This window comes from Poecilia latipinna, unplaced genomic scaffold, assembly GCF_001443285.1.
Source record: "Poecilia latipinna isolate Pla-1442-1.1 unplaced genomic scaffold, P_latipinna-1.0 Scaffold207, whole genome shotgun sequence".
Lineage (NCBI taxonomy): Eukaryota > Metazoa > Chordata > Actinopteri > Cyprinodontiformes > Poeciliidae > Poecilia > Poecilia latipinna.
Window position 1 is genome coordinate 57379 of NW_015112823.1, and position 19341 is coordinate 76719.

Here is a 19341-nt window from a genome sequence, read left to right on the forward strand (position 1 = left end):
TGATTTTTTTGAGGTGTGGAAGATAATGCTGGGACATCAGGTAAACAGTTTGACAATGTGACCACGTAAAAGATTAGTTGAGGACCTATATCAAAGAGCGTCCTTTTTTATACTCATCAAGTCCATCGGTTTTGAACGTTTTAGCAAACCAGCAACCAGTTCTTCCATGAATGGCATATTCCATTTCAACCCTGTCCCAGTTGGCTCCGAGTTTTCCATCTTCACTTTAAAATTCAAGATGTCTGTTAGTGACGTGAATGGAGGGTGAATTTATGGAGTTATTGAGACTTTTATAAGCTGCTCGAGCAAAAGAACTTTGGATTCTGATGTGCGCAGAAAGTTAGACGACCACTTCCAATGTGGGGGGGAAAAAACCCACGCAGACATCTGCAATCTGTTTATGTAAAAAGGATTTAGGCCTGGGCAATGTGACGTGCAACTAATATCAACATATAGTTCGGATTTGATGGTGATTCAGGACTCTGATCCTCTTTCCAATTGCAGGGCAAAAGCAACAAACATTGTAGCTGTCTTTAAACACCTGCAAACCCGACAGGTAACTCATGATTTGAGACAAAGATAAATCCTTTTAACTCACAAACAGACTATGAAAAGACTTCATATACATCTATGAAACACGTGCAACAACTAAATGACAGATGTCAGAGCATAGGAGCCAAGCACTGAAACATCAGATCAATGCTAAGGAAGGAAAATCCTTGTAGGCTACAATTTAGGGCTTAAATAAATGGGAAATGCTAAATAATCACCTTTTTTTGCCATTACGAGATCTATAATCATGGTTTTAGGAGGGCTTAAAGAAACTATGCCTCCAGCAAATTAGAAGTATACATGCAATTCGGAAATTCGGTTCGGAAATGTTTACATGATATGCCATAAGTTGGTCACTGCCTTTTGCTTTGCTGAAGAAAAGTTTAAACATTTGAACATTTCTGGAAAAATCCATACAATATTAGGAGTCATATGACGCTCTAATACCAGTAATCAAAGTCATATCCAGCAGCGTAAGCACATTAAACGTCAAAATGTAAACAAATAAGCTAAGGAAATGATGTGAAACAGAATAAAACTAAACGAAACACAACACTGTACTTGTAAACTTTAACATGGTACCAACTGGAAGGTGGATCAGGTTAGAGAGGAATCAGAGGAATCTCAAACAGATTCCCTCATCAGAAGTGAGCAGATGAAAAAGCAGCAGACGGGCTTTGTGCTGATGATTTGTCACAGATTTCACAGTCAGCTGAGGTGTCAGCAGCTTTTTTTTCCAAATCTGTCAGTAATAGCAAAGTGGATATGGGGGGATTGTTTGAAAACACACCTCATGTCGCATGACTCCATTACCGAATACATTTGTAAGTGCCTTATTTGTTTATGTAACGATTAGAGTAAAAACCTCAAATTAATTTCATTTGTTTCCTTTTTATGTGACGCTTGAAAGCAGGTAGGGCTATTTCTCCTTCTGGCTCAGTCCATGGGTCTGCTGGAGAGCCATGGGGGGATGGGCCAGGGTCGTACAGAAGAGAGAATGTCAACATATTTTGAAAATATAAAACATTTGTAAGAAGCTAAATTACAATTAGTAGCTTTTAATGTGCACACAAGTTTCCGTGAAGGTCTTTTCCCGGGATTGTATGTGAAAAGTCAACCCAAGTAGGGCATAATTATAAAATGGTAGTGGAAAAACTACTCGGTTAATGCTCTGAAGAAGCAGAGATGGGTTATAAAATCCCATTTTCACCATAAGGGTGTACTGTTCAACTAGAAAACCTGTGCAAGTAAAGTGAAATGCAGGGGAAGGACAACATTAAGGAGAGAAGCAGCCAAGCGGGAAAAAAAAAAAATCTGGAGTAGTTGCAGGGATGCACAGCTCAGGTGGAAGAACCTGTGCAGCACACACAAATCCATCCTTTGTGGAAGAGTGCTAAGAACAAAAACTTTGTTAGAGAAAGCCGTAAGAAATCATGTTTTGAACATGGCAAACATGAAAAGAAGGTGTTCTGATCAGATGATAGCTGCAGAGTGCGACATACGGCAAAAAAAAAATTAAAAAAAATAAAAATAGCACTGCAAAATAACTTATCAGCAATAAACACAACAAAAATGCTTTGATTTCCACAGGAGAAAAGGAGCTTCCTTCTGCAGGATTTTCTCCATCAGTGGATTCTAAACTTTCCCCTCGCTTCACAGTCAGAAACTCTCCTCTCCGGTCGGCCTCTAAACGACCGACGCAGCCGACCGGAGTGCAAACTCGCCGTAGATCATAAGCCAACTTTTAGATGACATTAATGACCGCATGTTTAGATTAACTGTTCTCTCTCAGAATGACAGATGATTTATCTCACTTTACCATCAGAGGAACCATGCGTGCTGTCTTAGAGTTGAGCATGGGAAGGAGTCCAGAGGATTGCTGGAATAAATAACGAGGACACATCGAGAGCTGATCGATGTGATGAAGTTGAGCTACAGTGCAGCTAAGCCTGCCATTGTGCAAGACTGCAGTCTTAGAGTCTGAAGTATACGTGGACCCTGTCAAACTTTGCACAATTAAGTGGTAGAGCGTGGATTTAAGAAGAAATGTAGGCCTCTAGATACTCTCATACCTCTCTGTCAGCTGAGTGTGTTAAGCGTCTTGCAGCAGATGTTACGTGGGTGTGTGTCCATGTTTGCGCGGGTGGTATGGGTGTGTTATTTGTCAGGGCTTTCTATATTAAGCCTGTACTTTTCTGACTTGTCGGATATGCTTGGGTCAAATTGACCGAGGTCAGCCTCGCTTATTGATGACCGCTCACAATGCTCACCAAGTGTTTCTTTTTTTTTTTTTTTGCAGGCAGATGTGCAAGGAGGAGGACAGAGGAAAGAAGAGGGAAGGGAGGAGGGAGGAGAGGAAGGTATAGGAAGAAAGATGAAGGGGAAGGAGGGAGTGCAGCTCCGTCGGACCCATCTGGCTGTGTGACGAGCGAAGAGGAGGAATGTGGAGTCGAGAGAGAAAGGGTGAAAAACAAGAAAAAAAAAATCGAAGGGTGGGGGACAGAAAGGAGTAGACAGGTCAGAAGAATTAAGCTATCAGGTTCTGGCATCTCGTTTTGAACTCCAGGACCCGATTAAGACCGTTGCAGCATGATTGACTATGGCCTCAGAACATCTACGCCGCGTTGCAAAGAGACAAAAGACATAGCGCGTGTCGTCACTGAAACAAGTGCACACTTGAACAGAGACGCTAACTGAAGACCATCATATCTGTGCTGTCGCAAGCCTGCAGGCAGCGACGTTATTTACATGTTTTGCAAGAATTCAGAGCATTTTTGAACTGCTGATACAAAACAGTCACATGATTCTCTACAAGTCCTTGGTGAGAACGAATGTTTGACCTAAAAACAAGTCATCCCTTCAGGCACTTTTGCAAGCATGTTATAAAAACACCCTAAAATGCAACAAATTAAGAAAAGAACCACAACCCAGACCCAACTAGGAATTAATCACAAAGAAAATGAGAACCGCACAAAAGTAGTAACTAATGACATCTAGTCCATCAGTTAACCGGAGTCTAACCCAGCCTTCTTATGCAATGATGATTGACAAATAAGACCATTATTTAAAAACAGTTTTTCTTTCTACTGAAGTCATCACTGTCTGCTGCAAGTATTTGTTTAATGACCTGTTGCATTTTAGTATGAAAAATCAGCACAAAGAAAATCAATGCATCACAATGCAAATACTCTTCATGGTACCGTGAATGCGCAGTAATTAAGTCAACAGGCATGACAAAAGCTGGGCATTTTTACATACACAAAGGTTACGGAGTACGTCATAATCTATTGTGAGGACAATGTGGAGAGCAGCTTGACAAAGTGGGTTGACAAATCGGCCCATGGATAAACTCTGTCCACAGGAATGCTAACAGTCAAGTGTTTTTGTTGAGCAATAGATATGTATGAGCATTTCAATCTACTATCCTCAAGCTGTTGAATAGATTTAAATGTTAGAAGAGATATCAGCCTGTCAAGGGATGAACAACAACGAATCCACTCATCGGCTCATCTCCAGATAAACCCACCGGTCTTCAGATAAAACCCCACAGGAAGTGGGCTTTGGAACAAAATGTAAAACCTGACCTGTGAAAAAGGGCAGGTGACTAAGAGGTGCACAATGTCTGGATGAAATCTGACTCCAGAGGTTGTCTGACAGAGTTTAGGCTAAGTTAGAGTTTAGGGCTGCAACTAACGATTATTTTGGTAACAGATGATGATTCTGATGTTTAATCACATAAAAAAAAAGGTAACACTTTATTTGAAGGGGTGTGAATAAGACTGACATGACACTGTCAAAAACATGACATAACACCTGTCATGAACATAAAGAAGTCTTCATGACAACTGTCATAAACATTCATAAAGTGTCATTCAGTAAATAATGCAAAGTTGCTCAAAAAGTGGCACTGAAAGTCCATTAAAATGCCAACTTTGCATTAAATTATAATTTACAAAATCATGCAAAGTTAGCACTTTTAGAGCAACTTTGCATTAAAAGTGTCATTATTTACCGAATGACACTTCATGACAACAGTCATAAACATTCATAAAGATTTCTTTATGTACATGACAGGTGTTATGTCATGTTTATGACAGTGTCATGTTTATGACAGTGCCATGTCAGTCTTATCCACAAAGCTCAGACCTTGCTGCTTCACTTAACGTCAATACAGTATGACCTAATCCGTTCGTTATTTTTTGGGGATTAACCGGTTAATAAATGGATAGCCAAATGTGCTTTATAGAAGATTTTTTCTTTTTTTTTGCTGAATTTGAAATGGGTGAAGCTTAAACAAAATCACATGAAGAGCTCTGAGTAGAACAGATTTACAAAGATTTTTAATGTTAGATGCAAAATGTGTACAGTATGTTGTTCTTTCAGCAAATGTTTTTTTTTTTTTTAGTTTGCATGCTTCAGTTAACAATTAATTTAATTACTAAATTAGTTGACAATTACTTCAGAAAGTGATCCATCACAATTAATTTGAGTAATTGTTTCAAAGTTGGGCCCAAAACTCTACCAGGGTTATAACAAATACTCTTAAAAGTAAGCCTACTAAACCGAAATATCAACTGTTGATGTTGCTTGCATGGTCAATATACCCTTTTCCAATTGACTTGGTGATAATACTTGTATAATTAATTAATAGCTGGGGTCACAAATTTCTTCTACTGTTATTTTGAGGGACTGAAGCTAAAATCGTTGGCGACCACTGACTTAAACTACCACAAAAGCCGAGGGAAGACCCAAGAGATATGAAAGCAAAACATCAAAACACAGAATATGGCCAACAACGTCAGCTCAGCGTCAGCATCTGGGAAGCAAAAAAAATAAACAGCGTCTCCGACACGCAGAACCTAGGGGACAGTCATTTCAGAAGACGCTTCCCACGTTCCCTGACCTGCAAACTTGGGGACTATGGCGACAGCATGAGGCAGCGAAAAGTCTGGCCAAGAATACCAAACGAGAACTGGCCCAGTGGTCTGACATCTGATCTGACAGGAGTTGGAGAGGACAGATCCTTACCAAGAATCTGGTATGAAAGAGCACTCGAGAAAGATGCTATAATATTGTCAATAGAATTGGAAAGCTTGGACTGCAAAGCAGCACTAGAGGGAGAATAACAAGAAAAACTCTGCTCTTGCTCGGACTGAGCAAATCAGTTTTGTTAATCGACAATCCAATATTTTTGTCGTTATTCTTCAAAGTAATTCATTTCAGCCAATGCTTTGTTTGTCTTTCATTACGGCAAAAGGACAGAGTGATCCTTTGAGAAGTAGGGTCTGTGTGTAACGCTGGTAAATTGGGACATAATTTTCTTGCAAAGCATTGCGTAAGTGATGCAAAGGAATTTACAGAGAAGCCAGTAGACATTTTTCTACATCCTGTTGATCCATTTAAAACATTTTTCAAACTTTGCACTCATGCTTGCTTATCATTTGTGACTCAAACTACAGCATTTTCTGATAGCTAACATTGTGGAGATCGATTTTATTGCATGAATATTGTTAAAAAAAAAAAAAGGTGCACAGGTCAACTGGCAGGTTTGACTTTATTAAATTATTCTCCAGACAGATCAAATCTGGTTCGTCAGGTCGCAACAATTTTAAAGAGACATCAACGAAAAATTGAGGAAATGACACAGACCCGACCCTTTTCTGGGCTTTGGTTAGCTTTTCTGTAACAAATCCCCTCGTCTTCTCCTATACGATTCAGGTGAAGCACAGACTGCCTACGGGAACTTCACAGAAACCTGCTTCAAAGAAAGCCGGGAGATCCCCTTAAATCGTCCAATCCTAACATCCGGCAGAGATGGTTTAATTCATGCTGGAAAAAACACCTGCCTAGATGCACCAGGTACAAACAAACAAACTCAACAACCCCGCTTCTCTGAGCGACAAACTGCAGGTTATGTGGTTCAGACTTTCAAAGCAAGGGAACTTCCTTTAGCAACTGTAAAAATATGAAAAGCACCCAATTATTTAAACCAAAGCAGAAACAACCTAGAGATCCAAACAAAACTTTCATTTCAGTTTTTTTTTTCTTTACTGCTACTCTTGGTATCAGATCTGTAAATCTTTAATAAAAGGTCAACCACAATGGTGTTTATTTCACCCAACCTCTTCTAAAGCATGACTGTCACGCAGTATTAGGAAGCCACACGCAGTCTGTTACTGCATGTAAGGTTTTAGCCCCCTGGGGCAGATTATTCTGAGAAAGACAAACACATTCCAGTCATCTCACAGAATGTTAAGGACAAGATTTAAAAAAAAAAAAGAAAAAAAAATGCCTACAAACATGTGAGAGAGGCATGATGAATCAATGGCGCTGTGTCAGGATGACGCATGCCTCCAATTCCCCACCCAAACTGACAGCTCTAGTGAGAATGCCATATTTTCCCTCATCTTTGCTGATCACTCCACAGTCCATGTGCCATTATAACTAAGAATAAATATACTTTGGCACGTTTCCTTCCTGACCTTACTTTACTTTTCGCCCATTTCGGTTGAGCCAGTGTTGAAACCTGTCAGAGGTTTCAATTATTTGAGAATAACAAAGCAAAGAACACTTTTTTTTTTTTTTTAAACATCATTCCTTCCAACAGGCTGCAAGTCTAAAGCAGCAGCAAATCATCCCCTAATCTCCTCATTAAAACAGTGGGGAACCACTGTGGTGTAATTATTTTCTTAGGGTTTTTGCTTGGGGTGTAATTGTCACATGGTTTACCAAAGTAAGCAAGGAAACACTTACAAAATTTACCAATTCTGAGTGCTCTAAGCCCTAAGACGGCAAACGGGAAGAAAAAGAAGAAACATATGGCTTATTATGGAAACTTTCCTCAGCCAGTGGCATCCAAAGCAGATGAATCATGTGCTGATGTTCAGCGGGTCAGGTCTCAGTACTGCCCCATCAGGACGCAGGACTGGTATCTGACAAAAGCCCAGTTTGGAGAGTTGTGTCTACTGCTATAGCAACTGGCAAGCTGGAAGGACCTTGTTGTGGTGAAAGCTGCAGCTACACCTCACCGATGTTATGATTTAGGAGCCAAAGGCCACAGTCTGTTCCTCACGCTTCTCTGTGGGAGCTTTCACATGCTGCGCTGATTATGTGCATGCTGAAAAATCTGCAGAGGTTACAGGTTAAAACAGCTGTCCCTCCCCTGGAGAATCTCACATCAGTCGTACCTTCAGGGTTCCTGAACATTTTGAACAATTTCAAATTCCAGACGCACATGTCCAAATATCTGTCAACTCTAGAGTAATTTATTCAAGTAAATCATGGTATTTAACCGATCTGTACGCCGTTTAAAGTTTGGTTCGAGTATGCTCAGAAAAAAAACAACAATAAAATACATACCTGTCTGACGATGATGATGTATCCTGTGTTACAGCTACACAGTGCAGAAGTCTAATAATGATGCATTTTTCTTTTCACTAACAGAGGTTGGACATTATTGTCTGTGTCAATGACACACAAACCATCAGCAGGAGAAATTAACAGTCTATCGCCATTATTTTTAAGAGTGTGGAAACCATATTGGATTTGGAGTCATATTTAAAACATTTAGACCTTTGATTATAAGTAATACCAAGTGTCAATGTGGATACACCGAATGGTGACATCACAGTGAGTATTTCCAACTTTTTACAGATTCAAAGAAAAAAAAAAAAGCTGTTTTTTTGGTAATAATTTAGTTTTACAAATTCTTGATTGTATGTTGTAAAATATGTGGAATACTCTCAAATCACAAGTGGTTTGTTTCTATTTTATGTGTACATACCTAGAAGGAAAGATGTTTGACCACTCTTGTTTTTTTTTCTAGTTCGTTCAGCCTCATTGGTTTGCTCTCATCCAACCTCAGTCCCGCCACAGTTGCGATTTTATAGGTGACAAAAATAATTTGACGACAACACTTTCTAGATCAGAGAGATGTAGAGACAGAGGACTACACGAGTACTGTAGGTTGGTTGATTCTCCAGCCTGAAGGCTCATGTATTATTGTTTTCCAGGAGTTTCCTTACCCTGTAATAGGCTGTTGACAGGGGCAGCAGGGCAGCAGCTACTGTAAACTCCTCGGAGGTGGAGCAGTCCTGCAGGACAGACGAGAGGAAGTGTGAGACAAAACGGCAGCAAATATTACAAACTCTGAGCAACTTTTCATCATTCCTCCTGAAAACCTAGAAGCACTGATTTCCCTCACACAAAGGATAGACACACAGTGGCTAGAGAGCCTTCAGTTTTATTTAAGCAAAAAGGATGAACACCATATTCCTGGATCAGAACTGGCATGATCTAAGTGGATAACTGATAACCTGCTGTAAATAAGAAACCACGGAGACGTGATCTGTGGCGAAACCAGGAGTGCAAACGATCCATCTTCATCAAAAGCGTTACATAAAGTCTGGGCAAAGCTCAAAAAAAGGCCTGCCAAAACTCTCACTCCATTATTAGGCCATGTGCTTTCAATAAACTTATATAATCCCCCCTCCTTGACACAATTGTCAAGAGTCACTTTTGGTCAGATTATTGACAGTGTCACAGTTAGCATTCTTGAACTAAACAGTCATACGAATCTAATTCAAATAAATGACAAAATGTTGCAGAAAATCCAAATATGTTGTCTGTGAAATTAAAAGACGTCAAGCAGACACAATTAGTCAGAGAGCGTTTTCTATTGATAATGAGGACTTGCTTGTTCAAGACAAAGGTATTCAGATGAAGGGTGCATTAAGAGGCTTAAAGGAGAGAGGATTAGGGGCCCAAACTAAACTTTTCAAACAATAGGTAGAAAATACGCATGTTGGGTTAAAAACTACTTGACTCACAGGAAATTGGTTCTTATCTCTGGTAAGCTGTGTTGGGATTTATTTGCTGAAGAAGAATGGCCAGAGGAAGCTTGATTTAAGACCCCCTGCAAACAGCAGCCCTGATTCTGACCTCTTAACCCCCAGCGTGGCCTCAGATAGAAAACAAGTTCATCAAACGCAACTTTTGCGTTTTTCCATCCATCGCCTGTAAATGCAAACATCTAGAAATATTAACTGAACAGCTGCAGTTTCCTAATACTGTGAGATAAGATCAAAGGAATGCTACTCCTTCAGATCATGGTCAGCAACGGAGCGAGGGGGGGATCTGTTACCGCCGTTCCTTATGACAAGAATGTACCGAGGGAGAAAATGCGAAACACATGAAAGCCTTGCCCCCCCTGTCGACCAAGCAACATAGTTTATGTTTTACTTGTCACAAGCATCTTTTTTTTCCTCTTTCTCATTTGGGTTGCGGTAAAATGTTCCAGCTTGTTGGAGCGGCACCAAAGTTTTGTTTACCAGCATCCATAACAATGCCACAGGTCACAGGAGTTCATGGACCGCAGTCAAACAGAACAACAAGTGGAAATTAACAGAAAAAAAAAAAAAAGTGTGAATATAACATACCGCCGAAATTCCACCGGAAACATAAACCTGATGAGACTGAAAATTAGCGGGAAGGGATGAGCTTTCAAAATGGCTTCCGCTGCGATAAAAATAAAGAACACTTCCCAATATTCTACCTCGTCATATCTTATATTAAATACTCGGAAAAAGGAAATTCCACATCTACATGTTTATTCTGTTTTTGATGTTGTTGTCATGCTTAAATATTTCAGATCAAATATATTTTTAAGGCAGTGAACTCAGCTGTATTTAAATAATTTCATCCGTTAAGAAAAGAAACAGCCTGTGTCTGGCACAATGATAAGTGATAAGATCTCAAAAGCATCACAGCCTGATCTAAAGAAATTTAACAACATTATTGACTTCTATCAGGCTGCAACTCCATTTTTAATCCTTTGTGACGAGCGAACTACAACGAGAGAAAACATTCATCAGCGGTGAACCTTCATTTCAGAATACGAATATCACACTGACAGTCCAACACTGTGGTGGTAGTGTGATGGTCTGGGGCCACTTTGTGGTTTTAGGACGTTCATGACTTGCTGCAATTTATGGCAGCACGAAAACTGCTCTCTACCTGACGATCTTGATAGGCTAAAGCAGATGTGTGACATGCAGCAGGACAATAATCCAGGGCACACCAGCAAGTTCACATTAGAATGGCAAAACCAAAAAAACCAAAATTAGTTTTAGAGTGGCCTAGCCAAAGTCTGCACTTAAAATGGTTTGAGATGTTGTGAAATGCCCAGTCTTTCCTTCTTGTTTTAATTTGATGATCTGAAACATTCAAGTCTGCCAAAAAAAAATAAAGAAGCCAAAACTGAAGGAAAAAAAAAAAAAACATATTGGGTGGAAATACTTTTCCCCCCACATAACTACAAAGAGACCACTTCAGCTTTACTTTCATCTTTGTCAAATCTTTACATTTATCTTTAACAGAGAAGCTAATAGAAGCTTTGAAGGTCAACTAACACAGCCGAGAGATAGCAGTGAAATCCAGACATGATGGCATGGCATGAGATTAGACTGACGAGTGAAAGCTGAGACGGTATTATACTGAGGGCTCAGTAGTCGTCACTGGGTTGAATAGAAGCACGCAGCGCACCGCGGTGGGGAATAGCATGTTAACCTATTAGGGATTTCAAGAATGAGAGTGAGGAGTAATTGTCACTCTGCACGTCTGTTCTAGAGGACACCCCGCTGTCTTCATTTCCTTCCATTATTTAGTGAATGTCTCACCATCATTCCTAATTCCTGAAACTCCTGGAGGAGGAATGCCGAGGATGACTAACACAGCTATTCTCTCTTTGACACGTATGCAGCCAAACAAACAAGACAGAAAAAAAAGGAGGCTGTGTTTGCAAGCATGCAGGATGTGAAGAAAGAGCAACTTCCTGTGAGTTTGAGAAAAGTTTCACTTTCCAGGAAACCTCTGGGATGAAAATACATCTGTCATAGAGGTCAGTGGACAAATAAAGAAAAAGCTGAAGGAAACAGTCAGGTTTTCAGTCTCGAATTAAAAGGAGCAGGAGGTTTCTGCACATTTCAGATTTGCAGAAAGTTGAATCAGACGAGCATGTAAACTAGATGCTGCCTCCACTTTCAGTTCTGGTCCTGAGAACACAAGACAAATGACCTGAAGGGGTCTCAATGGTTCATACAAGATAAGAAACTGAAATTTATTCAGGCGCCAGACTATAACTTTACAATAAAGATTTCTACTGCATGCCCAGACCTCCACCCTTGCCTGCCATCTAGCGTGCCTGGCGCTAGAGCCAGAAGTTGCTCCCTGCAGGACTTCCATAGCATCAAAGGCCTGACCAGCAGGTGACCAAACTCTCAGAGGAATGATTCAGACAACCTATTGAATCCAGGGAACAAGGAATATGATGCAGTTTTGAAGGACAAAACAGAGTTCAACTGGTACGAGTCCAACGCCAAGATACCTTTAATTTGAGGTTTTATCCTCTTCTTGTTCAGTGTTAATCAATAACTTGAGTTTTTTTTTATCGAAACCCATTTTATTTGATGTTTCTGTAATAAACCAGAGGAATTTTTAACCTTTACACTCAATGACATTACTCAGAAACTGCAAGAATTATAGTCATGTTGGATTTCAGGAATATAAAGCTATAAAACATTAGCATGCAAATGGTGAAGGAGTTTGTACTATAAGTAATGGGACGAAGAATGAATTGCACAAAACAGATTTTATTGACAAAGCATGAAAACCAATTAGAGATATTTAACTTTTTTTTAGTTGTGAATATCCTAAGGAAACAGTTATGGGAATGAGACCGGGCAGAGATTCCCAGTGTCCCCGGCACATAAAAGGTCATAGCTATCAAGGCCAACGAGGCAGAAAGGGGGGCCCTGCTCTCACAGCAGGAGAATCATATTTGATCTAAAGCATGCAAAAATCTCACAAAGCAAACGCTGAACGAATTTCAAGTCTCCTCAAATGACGGCTACATATACTCTGTTGATAGGAGTCAGATTTCAGGGCAATAAACGAAAACATGTACAAATTTCTCCTCCAAGAACATCTGTGTTTAACGTGTGCTCTGCTCCAGCCGTAGCGAGCTCACGGACTGCGTGCCGTTGGAGCCGCTGCTCGCGGACTTCCCGCCTCACAGTAAACTGCGTTTCAGAGTGTTTTTCTGAGCACCATGGTGAGGCCCTCGGCCATAAGAGCGCAGAGGGCTCATAATCCTATCTGACAGGAAATGTTTGAGATGCCACGACACATCCACAGCAGGGCTCATTCCCCCCACATGGCTTGCACAATGTTAATTTCTAAAAGCTGCAGCATTGACCTGTGTGTACAAACACACACTCACACGCACACACTCGCGCACGCAAACAAACTAATTAGTGTGCAATGAAATGAGTAAATGCCTCAGCGAAGGTCAGTGCCGTGTGTGATTAATGGGAGAGAAACGGCACAGGACCTGATTAAAACAGTCTAAACAGAAAAAATGAGTAACATCACTTCATTCCTGATCATGTGTCAACATTTTTTCCTGAAAGACAAAACACATAAAAGGTATTTAAAAAAAAAAAAAAAAAGGAAGGACGCCACCTTTAAACTGCTGTAAACTGTTATGTCACTTCCCGCAGCTGTGAAAACCTTTCAAAGAGAAACAAATCTAAACATTGCGGGGGGGGGGGGAGACTGTTAGCTTGGAGCTCACGACAAATGCTGTGACCGGCCTCAGATCGGTGATGTCACTGCAGATCAATGTGTCATATTAACACATTTTCCAGAAATTGGAATGAGAACAGACGCTGCCATTAGACAAAGAAACATTTTTAACAGCGGACGTCACACACGCAAACAGATCCGCTTGGAACGTCTTTTTCTGAGGGGGGTGGTTCTGACGTGACAGGACGTTGAAGGAGAGGTCACTCCAAAATCTGAAACTAATTACTGGCCACGGCATTTTCTATTTATATTTATTCCGCAGACCGTCTGCGGCTGACACCCCCATGGCAGAAGAAACTGAACCGAGGGCAGAAACAAGCCTGCTTGGCATCTAAACAAACCTGATGACAAAAACATTCAAAATCAATCAATTAGAGGCACAAACAGACCTCACAGAAAGCCAGACTATCATTTACCCCTTGTTTCGTTTTACAAAAAGTGCACTCTACATCAGATCTCTTCTCCATGTGTTTAATAATTACTTTTTTCCACATATTGCTGTAGATCACTTCTTTTTTCAGCGGGCTGCCAGAAGGAATCATGAAGGGGAAACATTCCTTGAGACTCCCTCAGAAACTCTTATTTTCTGTATAATTATATAGTCATGACCAACAAATTTCAGGCTGTGCTTACACATGTTTAAAGTCTGGACCTACCCATCTTGAGATAAATACGTTTACTGATAAACTGAAAGCTACTTTTGCATCTTCTTGCACCGACAAAGAGCAATTTGATATGGATTCATATATAAACGACACGTCTAATAGACATCCGTGTTCTCTGCATATTCCTATATGTTTTAGGGGAAAGGAATGCTTGGAATCTGACGTCCCTCTCAATAAAAGCTGCACTCAGTGAGGAGAGCTTCAGGTTAATAAAATCTCTGGAATGAGCTGATTCAGGGCAGTAAAACATGAAGAACTACCAGTAAGGACCCGGCTGCATGGGGTGAGTAACGACTCGTTATGAAACATCGCTGACACTTCCACAGGATGCTAAAGAACGGAAGCACCAGGAAGAGACAAACAGTCTGGGGAACAAAAGGGAGAACTATTGTTTCTAAAATGTATTACATGGATAACATATTCCAAACATACACGTTTAATTTATTACAAAGATTTTTTTTTTTGAGATGATAAGACTATTAGAGAGATATTAATTTAATTTTAAAAATACAAAAAATAAATACATCACACATCATTAATTGATCACAGCTGAATATGTAATTTTTTTTCTGTATTAAATTTTTGTTTGAACATCATCAGATTTTCACAATTAGGCTTTGTTAAATTGCGTTGCATTTCATGACTAAACAGGATGTTTTACCTTCTCACCACAAATGCATTCTCAGACATCTGGAAGACATTCATGTGTCAATGAGCATTTCGAGGTTTTAAAAGGATTACCATTTCAAATTCACCAATATTTTCAACCTTTCTGTTCTCACAGTTCAATGGTCTTAAACTGTTGTTGGGGGGGAAAAAATGGCTCCAAACACTTTTCCTACCTCAAAAAAAAGGGTAATTTTTTTTTTATATTTCCTGATATGAAAAACAGCGAGACAGGGATTTTCTCAATTCCCTGTCACACTGAAGACTCCCCCCCCCCGACCCCAACTTCAGATCAAGTCACAAGTATTTGTGCTACAAATTTAAACCACGTCTCAAGTCTTTCCTGTCATGATCTTTAGATTCATGAACTAAAGATCATGAATCTTCAGTTCATGATATACAGTTTAACTTTAAAATGTTTTAGTAAATGCTCTGATGACGTGATGCTTTCACTCAACTAACTGTGAGGATTTCCTATTGGTTTACGCCTACTCCTGTGTACAAACCACTTACTGTGAAGCAACTCACCTGAAGGGCGCAGTTCATCATCCGAACAATGTAGTCGAACTGCTGGTGGTCCAGTATGGCTCTGTTCTGCTGAACGTGGACGCTCAGCTCGTCGGTAAGACACTGGCGTGCTGCCTTTCCTTTCAGCGCACGCAGCGCAGCAGGAAGGGTCTGTCAACGCAGAGGTCCACAAATGAACGAATAAAACGTGAAGAGCAGTCGGAAAATTACGCAAGTAACCTGATAAGAGAAGTTGCAATTTATGTCTGTAGTTTGTCTGTAGTCTCAGTCGATTTACTCAGTACAACACGTGAATATGGGATATCACGCCCCTGCGCCACTGAAGCCACGCCTTTTGGGCAAATAGCATGAAACTACCGTATATATCGGTCGGTCATCACTGCCATTGCTCGGTTCTCAGGCTCTTCACCTTGCTGAGAATGCCTCTTAGATTCAGCCTGGCTAGCTGATGTTGGGCAGCTCTGAGTTTTTTTTTTGTGAGGCTACTGGAAATTAGTTTATTACGTTTTGGAGGTGGAGGAACAGATCATGTTCTAACAGTTAAAGATGTATCCATTGACTTGCTCCATGCTGACCTGCTTATGGTGGTTTTTGACCTTTTAAGTTGAAAATCTCCTGAAGACGCAGGCAGGGATTATACAACACCTTTATGAAACAACTGGGATACACAAAGTCAATGGCAACAATTCATGCATGCCATTACACAGAGAAAGACACACAAACTGATGATCTTCTATGCTAAAATATGAATTTACTAAATAAACCGTTTCTGGGAATACGTCCAAAAAGAGCTGATTAATGATCCACAGTATCTAGTCTAGTGCCTGTGTCCCAGCTGGGACATATTACAGTGATAAAAGTGGAGAGCTGTTCACAGCTCAGTGTGGTGTGACTCAGAGGAAAGATGCTCTTGGCTAAGGAGCTTCTTTAAAGGACGATTAGCTTCTCCGATGAAAGACGGGGAGAATCACCTTTTCAGTCTCCAGGGTCTTGTTATCAAAGATGAAGGAAATGCAGCTCTTCACCACCTCCAGCCTGCGAGCGCTGTTAAACACTGAGCCACATTTGCCCATAATTGACACTAAGACAGAAAACAAGGAGAGAATTCACTGGTGGTTAGAAAAAAAAAAGCTGATACAAAAAGGATTACCACATATTTCATATTAAATTCCAGACTCAACTTCCCAGAGCTCCCCAATCCTTTGTGACCATTAAATGTAAAATACAAAAAAATAACTGTGATTTTAAGGAAGGTGCGTCTACACTGGGTGGAAAGAGGATAGAAAGATAGAAGCAATGAAACAAATGACAAGGAAAGAAAGTAAGGAAATATGCAAGAAGGGATAAAAATAGAAAGGAAAAATAAGAAGAAAAGGAAAGATGCGAAGAAATAAGAATGGAAATATGGACATGCTATTTAGACAATGGGATAAAGGAGAAAATAGACTCTGGAAATACAAATATTTCCCACACTCTTAAATTATTTTTCTTTATTTGTCCAGATCTGGAAAATACTAGAATAACACCGTACCAACGGCCGGTCCGGCAGGAACAACACACTTCTTCTCCGGTCGCGTGGAAACAGGAGTAAGGCTGTGTTTCGCCACACCGTCCTGCAGCATCTTCTCCACCTTTTCATCATCGAGCAGAGGAAACGGCACCTGGTGCACGCGCAGGTGGGATCCTTCAGAGGGCCGAGGCACTTTCTGGAAAGCCATGTGGGGGTTGGGATTCTCCTACAGACCAAACACAAAGAAAATCAGAAAAATTATTGAATAAGACTGAAGTGTTAAAAATAAAGTTCGAGTCATCAATATGTTACATTCTATTGTTCACCTGAAATGATTAGTCTTAACAGACACTGATGAAAAAATCCTATTCACAGCTTATCAATGATTATGCATGTGGAATTATTCAGTCATCGACACCAATTATAGTTAGTAATGTACGCTCTGAGGAAAATTAATTTCCCACTCCTGATGTAAAGTGTCTGCACTTCTTTTTAACCAGAAATACTGGATGTGTTTTTGTTTTTTCGCATGAAGCCTTACATTTCTGAAGAGCTGCTCTGAGAGCTCCCTGATGCGCTTCTGCAGCATGACAGGGTTAGCTTCCTCTTCCTTAAAGCTTTCCACATCTAAGGCCACCAGCTGAAAAGGACAACAGAAAGATAGAAAGAAGACACCCGAACTGCCAGGTAAAAAAATAAAATAAATCACATCTCTCTAATGACCTAAATTGTGCTTTGAACCTCTTATATTATTAAATAGATAAAAGTACAATTGGGAACTGAAGCTGCATGTGCAAGTTATTTAGCATATCTATAATTGTGACAAAATAAGAGATCAATTTAAGTAGGTATTTGATAAAGGTATTTAAAATACGAAATGTAAATGTAACCGCTACAGAAATAACTAAATAGTAGAACAAGCTGAGCCTCAATTACAAATGGCTATTAAGCAACTTGCTGCGTGAACATTTCTTTAGACCTGTACTTGGTGTTTGGTGGCGCCGTACCTCATCGAAGAGATCGCAGGCTCGGAAAGGTGGACCTCTCTCCGAAACAAAGCCAGCAAAGGCCATGCCATCCAAAACCTTGGTCAGGAAATCGTTCTCAATGAGGCCTCGCTGGCCCAAGAAGGCAGTCTGGAAAATGTCAGCATTTTAACAGGGGTTACAATTCAACACAGATGGCAGCAATGCGATCCTATTCCGAGAGATTTACTGCAGAATAAAAAACAAGCACTGTGATCACAGCAGTTTTAGATGTGATCAAATATTTCCCCCCCCAGGCCCTCACCCAAAAAAAAAAAAATAAATAAAATCTCTGCAAGGGTTTTTTTTTTTTATAGTTGAAAACATGTTATTCTGCACGCACACAAAAAAAGGGAAATAAATCTAGTTATTATAAATAACTGCATGCAAATGAATTTAATTTTCTTGTGTAATTATTTGTGCTTGTGGGCAGAAGAGATAAAACACTCCAGTCAGAAATTCCAGGCAGCGCTTTAGTTGATAATGTGATCCATGTGGGGTACTTTAAGGATGATGTGCTAATGGCTTACAACGGAGACACCACAGACACGAACAAACAAAAGTCCCGGCACAAAAGAAAATGGCAAACCTAATGCGTTTCATATGGCACTCCACCGGTTGGTCTGTGCCCGGGTTTACAGTTCTTCATGCGACACTTTGATAAACAGAAGGATAGCATCGGCGAAGAGTCACGGTTCCCCCCCACATGACACATTTAAAACAATATGCATACTCACACATGCGCATGCAAACACAAACATTATACATCCCCTGACAAGTTTATCTGTCAGGTCTTTGTGTAAATCCGCCCACATAGCTCACTAAAACATTCTTGGCAGATTAAAGGAACAACGTGTTTTATGAGGAGAAATTGCTTAACAAGTTTATTTAAGGGGACAAGTTGGAAATTTTTATTTTTGCTCAATTTTTGCCCGTGGCAATCCCATACGAGAAACTTCTCACCTTGTGAAAGTGAATAACAGGCTCCGAATGGATGCGGATGAGCTGCAGGCAAGACCTGTAGCCCTGGAAGAGTTGTGCAAACAGCCGGAGAAAGACAGCCCTCACCTCTTTGTCCTGGCACGCACACGCAAACACCAAGTAATTACTCATCAAAAAACTATGCTACAAATGCAGTCTGATAAGTTAATTATGCAACAGTCATGTTGTTTGTCTTTAAGGTAATGGGTTACTGTCAGTGCCCTTACTCCAGCAATGACCTTTTTCTGATAAGAAACTATTTCTGAGAAGAACAGACTGCCTCCCCCCCCCAACACTTTCAGAGGGGAACAGGAGGCCGTCTGCTCTTCAAAATGAGACATCTTAAGAATCATGAATGTTGCCAGGTCATGGTGTGCATCACTTACCAGGAGTTTGAGGTTGGAGGGTGCCGTGCGTGGCGGAGGAAATGCATTGTCAGCTATCTCCAAATCAGGGTGCAACACCTGAAACAGAAAAATAATAATAATAAAAAAAAAATCTCCTCATGTTTTATTAATTTTCAGTTCATATTTATTGACGTTCTTTCAAAAGATGTGCATACACAAGAAAATACTGTAAAGCTGTGTGAGAAAATGTTTACCAGGGACAGAGTAGACTGAGTTTGATGCAGAAGAGGTTCAGGGAGCAAGGACAGGTGGATGCACTCTGGAATCTTTATAGTTCCTCCATCCAGGTCAGCGATAATAACATCCAGCTGATCAAAAAAAAAAAAAAAAAAAAAAAAAAATAATTTATAATTAATAAATTAATA

The 19341-nt window shown here is 40.2% G+C and overlaps 1 protein-coding gene across 3 annotated transcripts in view; it reads right to left on the reverse strand.

Annotated features, from left to right (window-relative positions):
• sbf2 (SET binding factor 2) overlaps window positions 1–19341 on the reverse strand; it is a 112557-nt gene that overhangs the window by 35711 nt on the left and 57505 nt on the right. For all 3 annotated transcript variants that reach the window (XM_015031415.1, XM_015031413.1, XM_015031416.1), the window contains exons 9-17: window positions 19171–19284; window positions 18956–19033; window positions 18552–18665; window positions 17571–17699; window positions 17105–17203; window positions 16585–16789; window positions 16025–16134; window positions 15054–15203; window positions 8577–8645 (exon numbers count right to left, since the gene is read on the reverse strand). In XM_015031415.1, coding sequence (XP_014886901.1) covers window positions 8577–8645; window positions 15054–15203; window positions 16025–16134; window positions 16585–16789; window positions 17105–17203; window positions 17571–17699; window positions 18552–18665; window positions 18956–19033; window positions 19171–19284 — 1068 coding nt within the window. The remainder of the gene's footprint in view (window positions 1–8576; window positions 8646–15053; window positions 15204–16024; window positions 16135–16584; window positions 16790–17104; window positions 17204–17570; window positions 17700–18551; window positions 18666–18955; window positions 19034–19170; window positions 19285–19341) is intronic.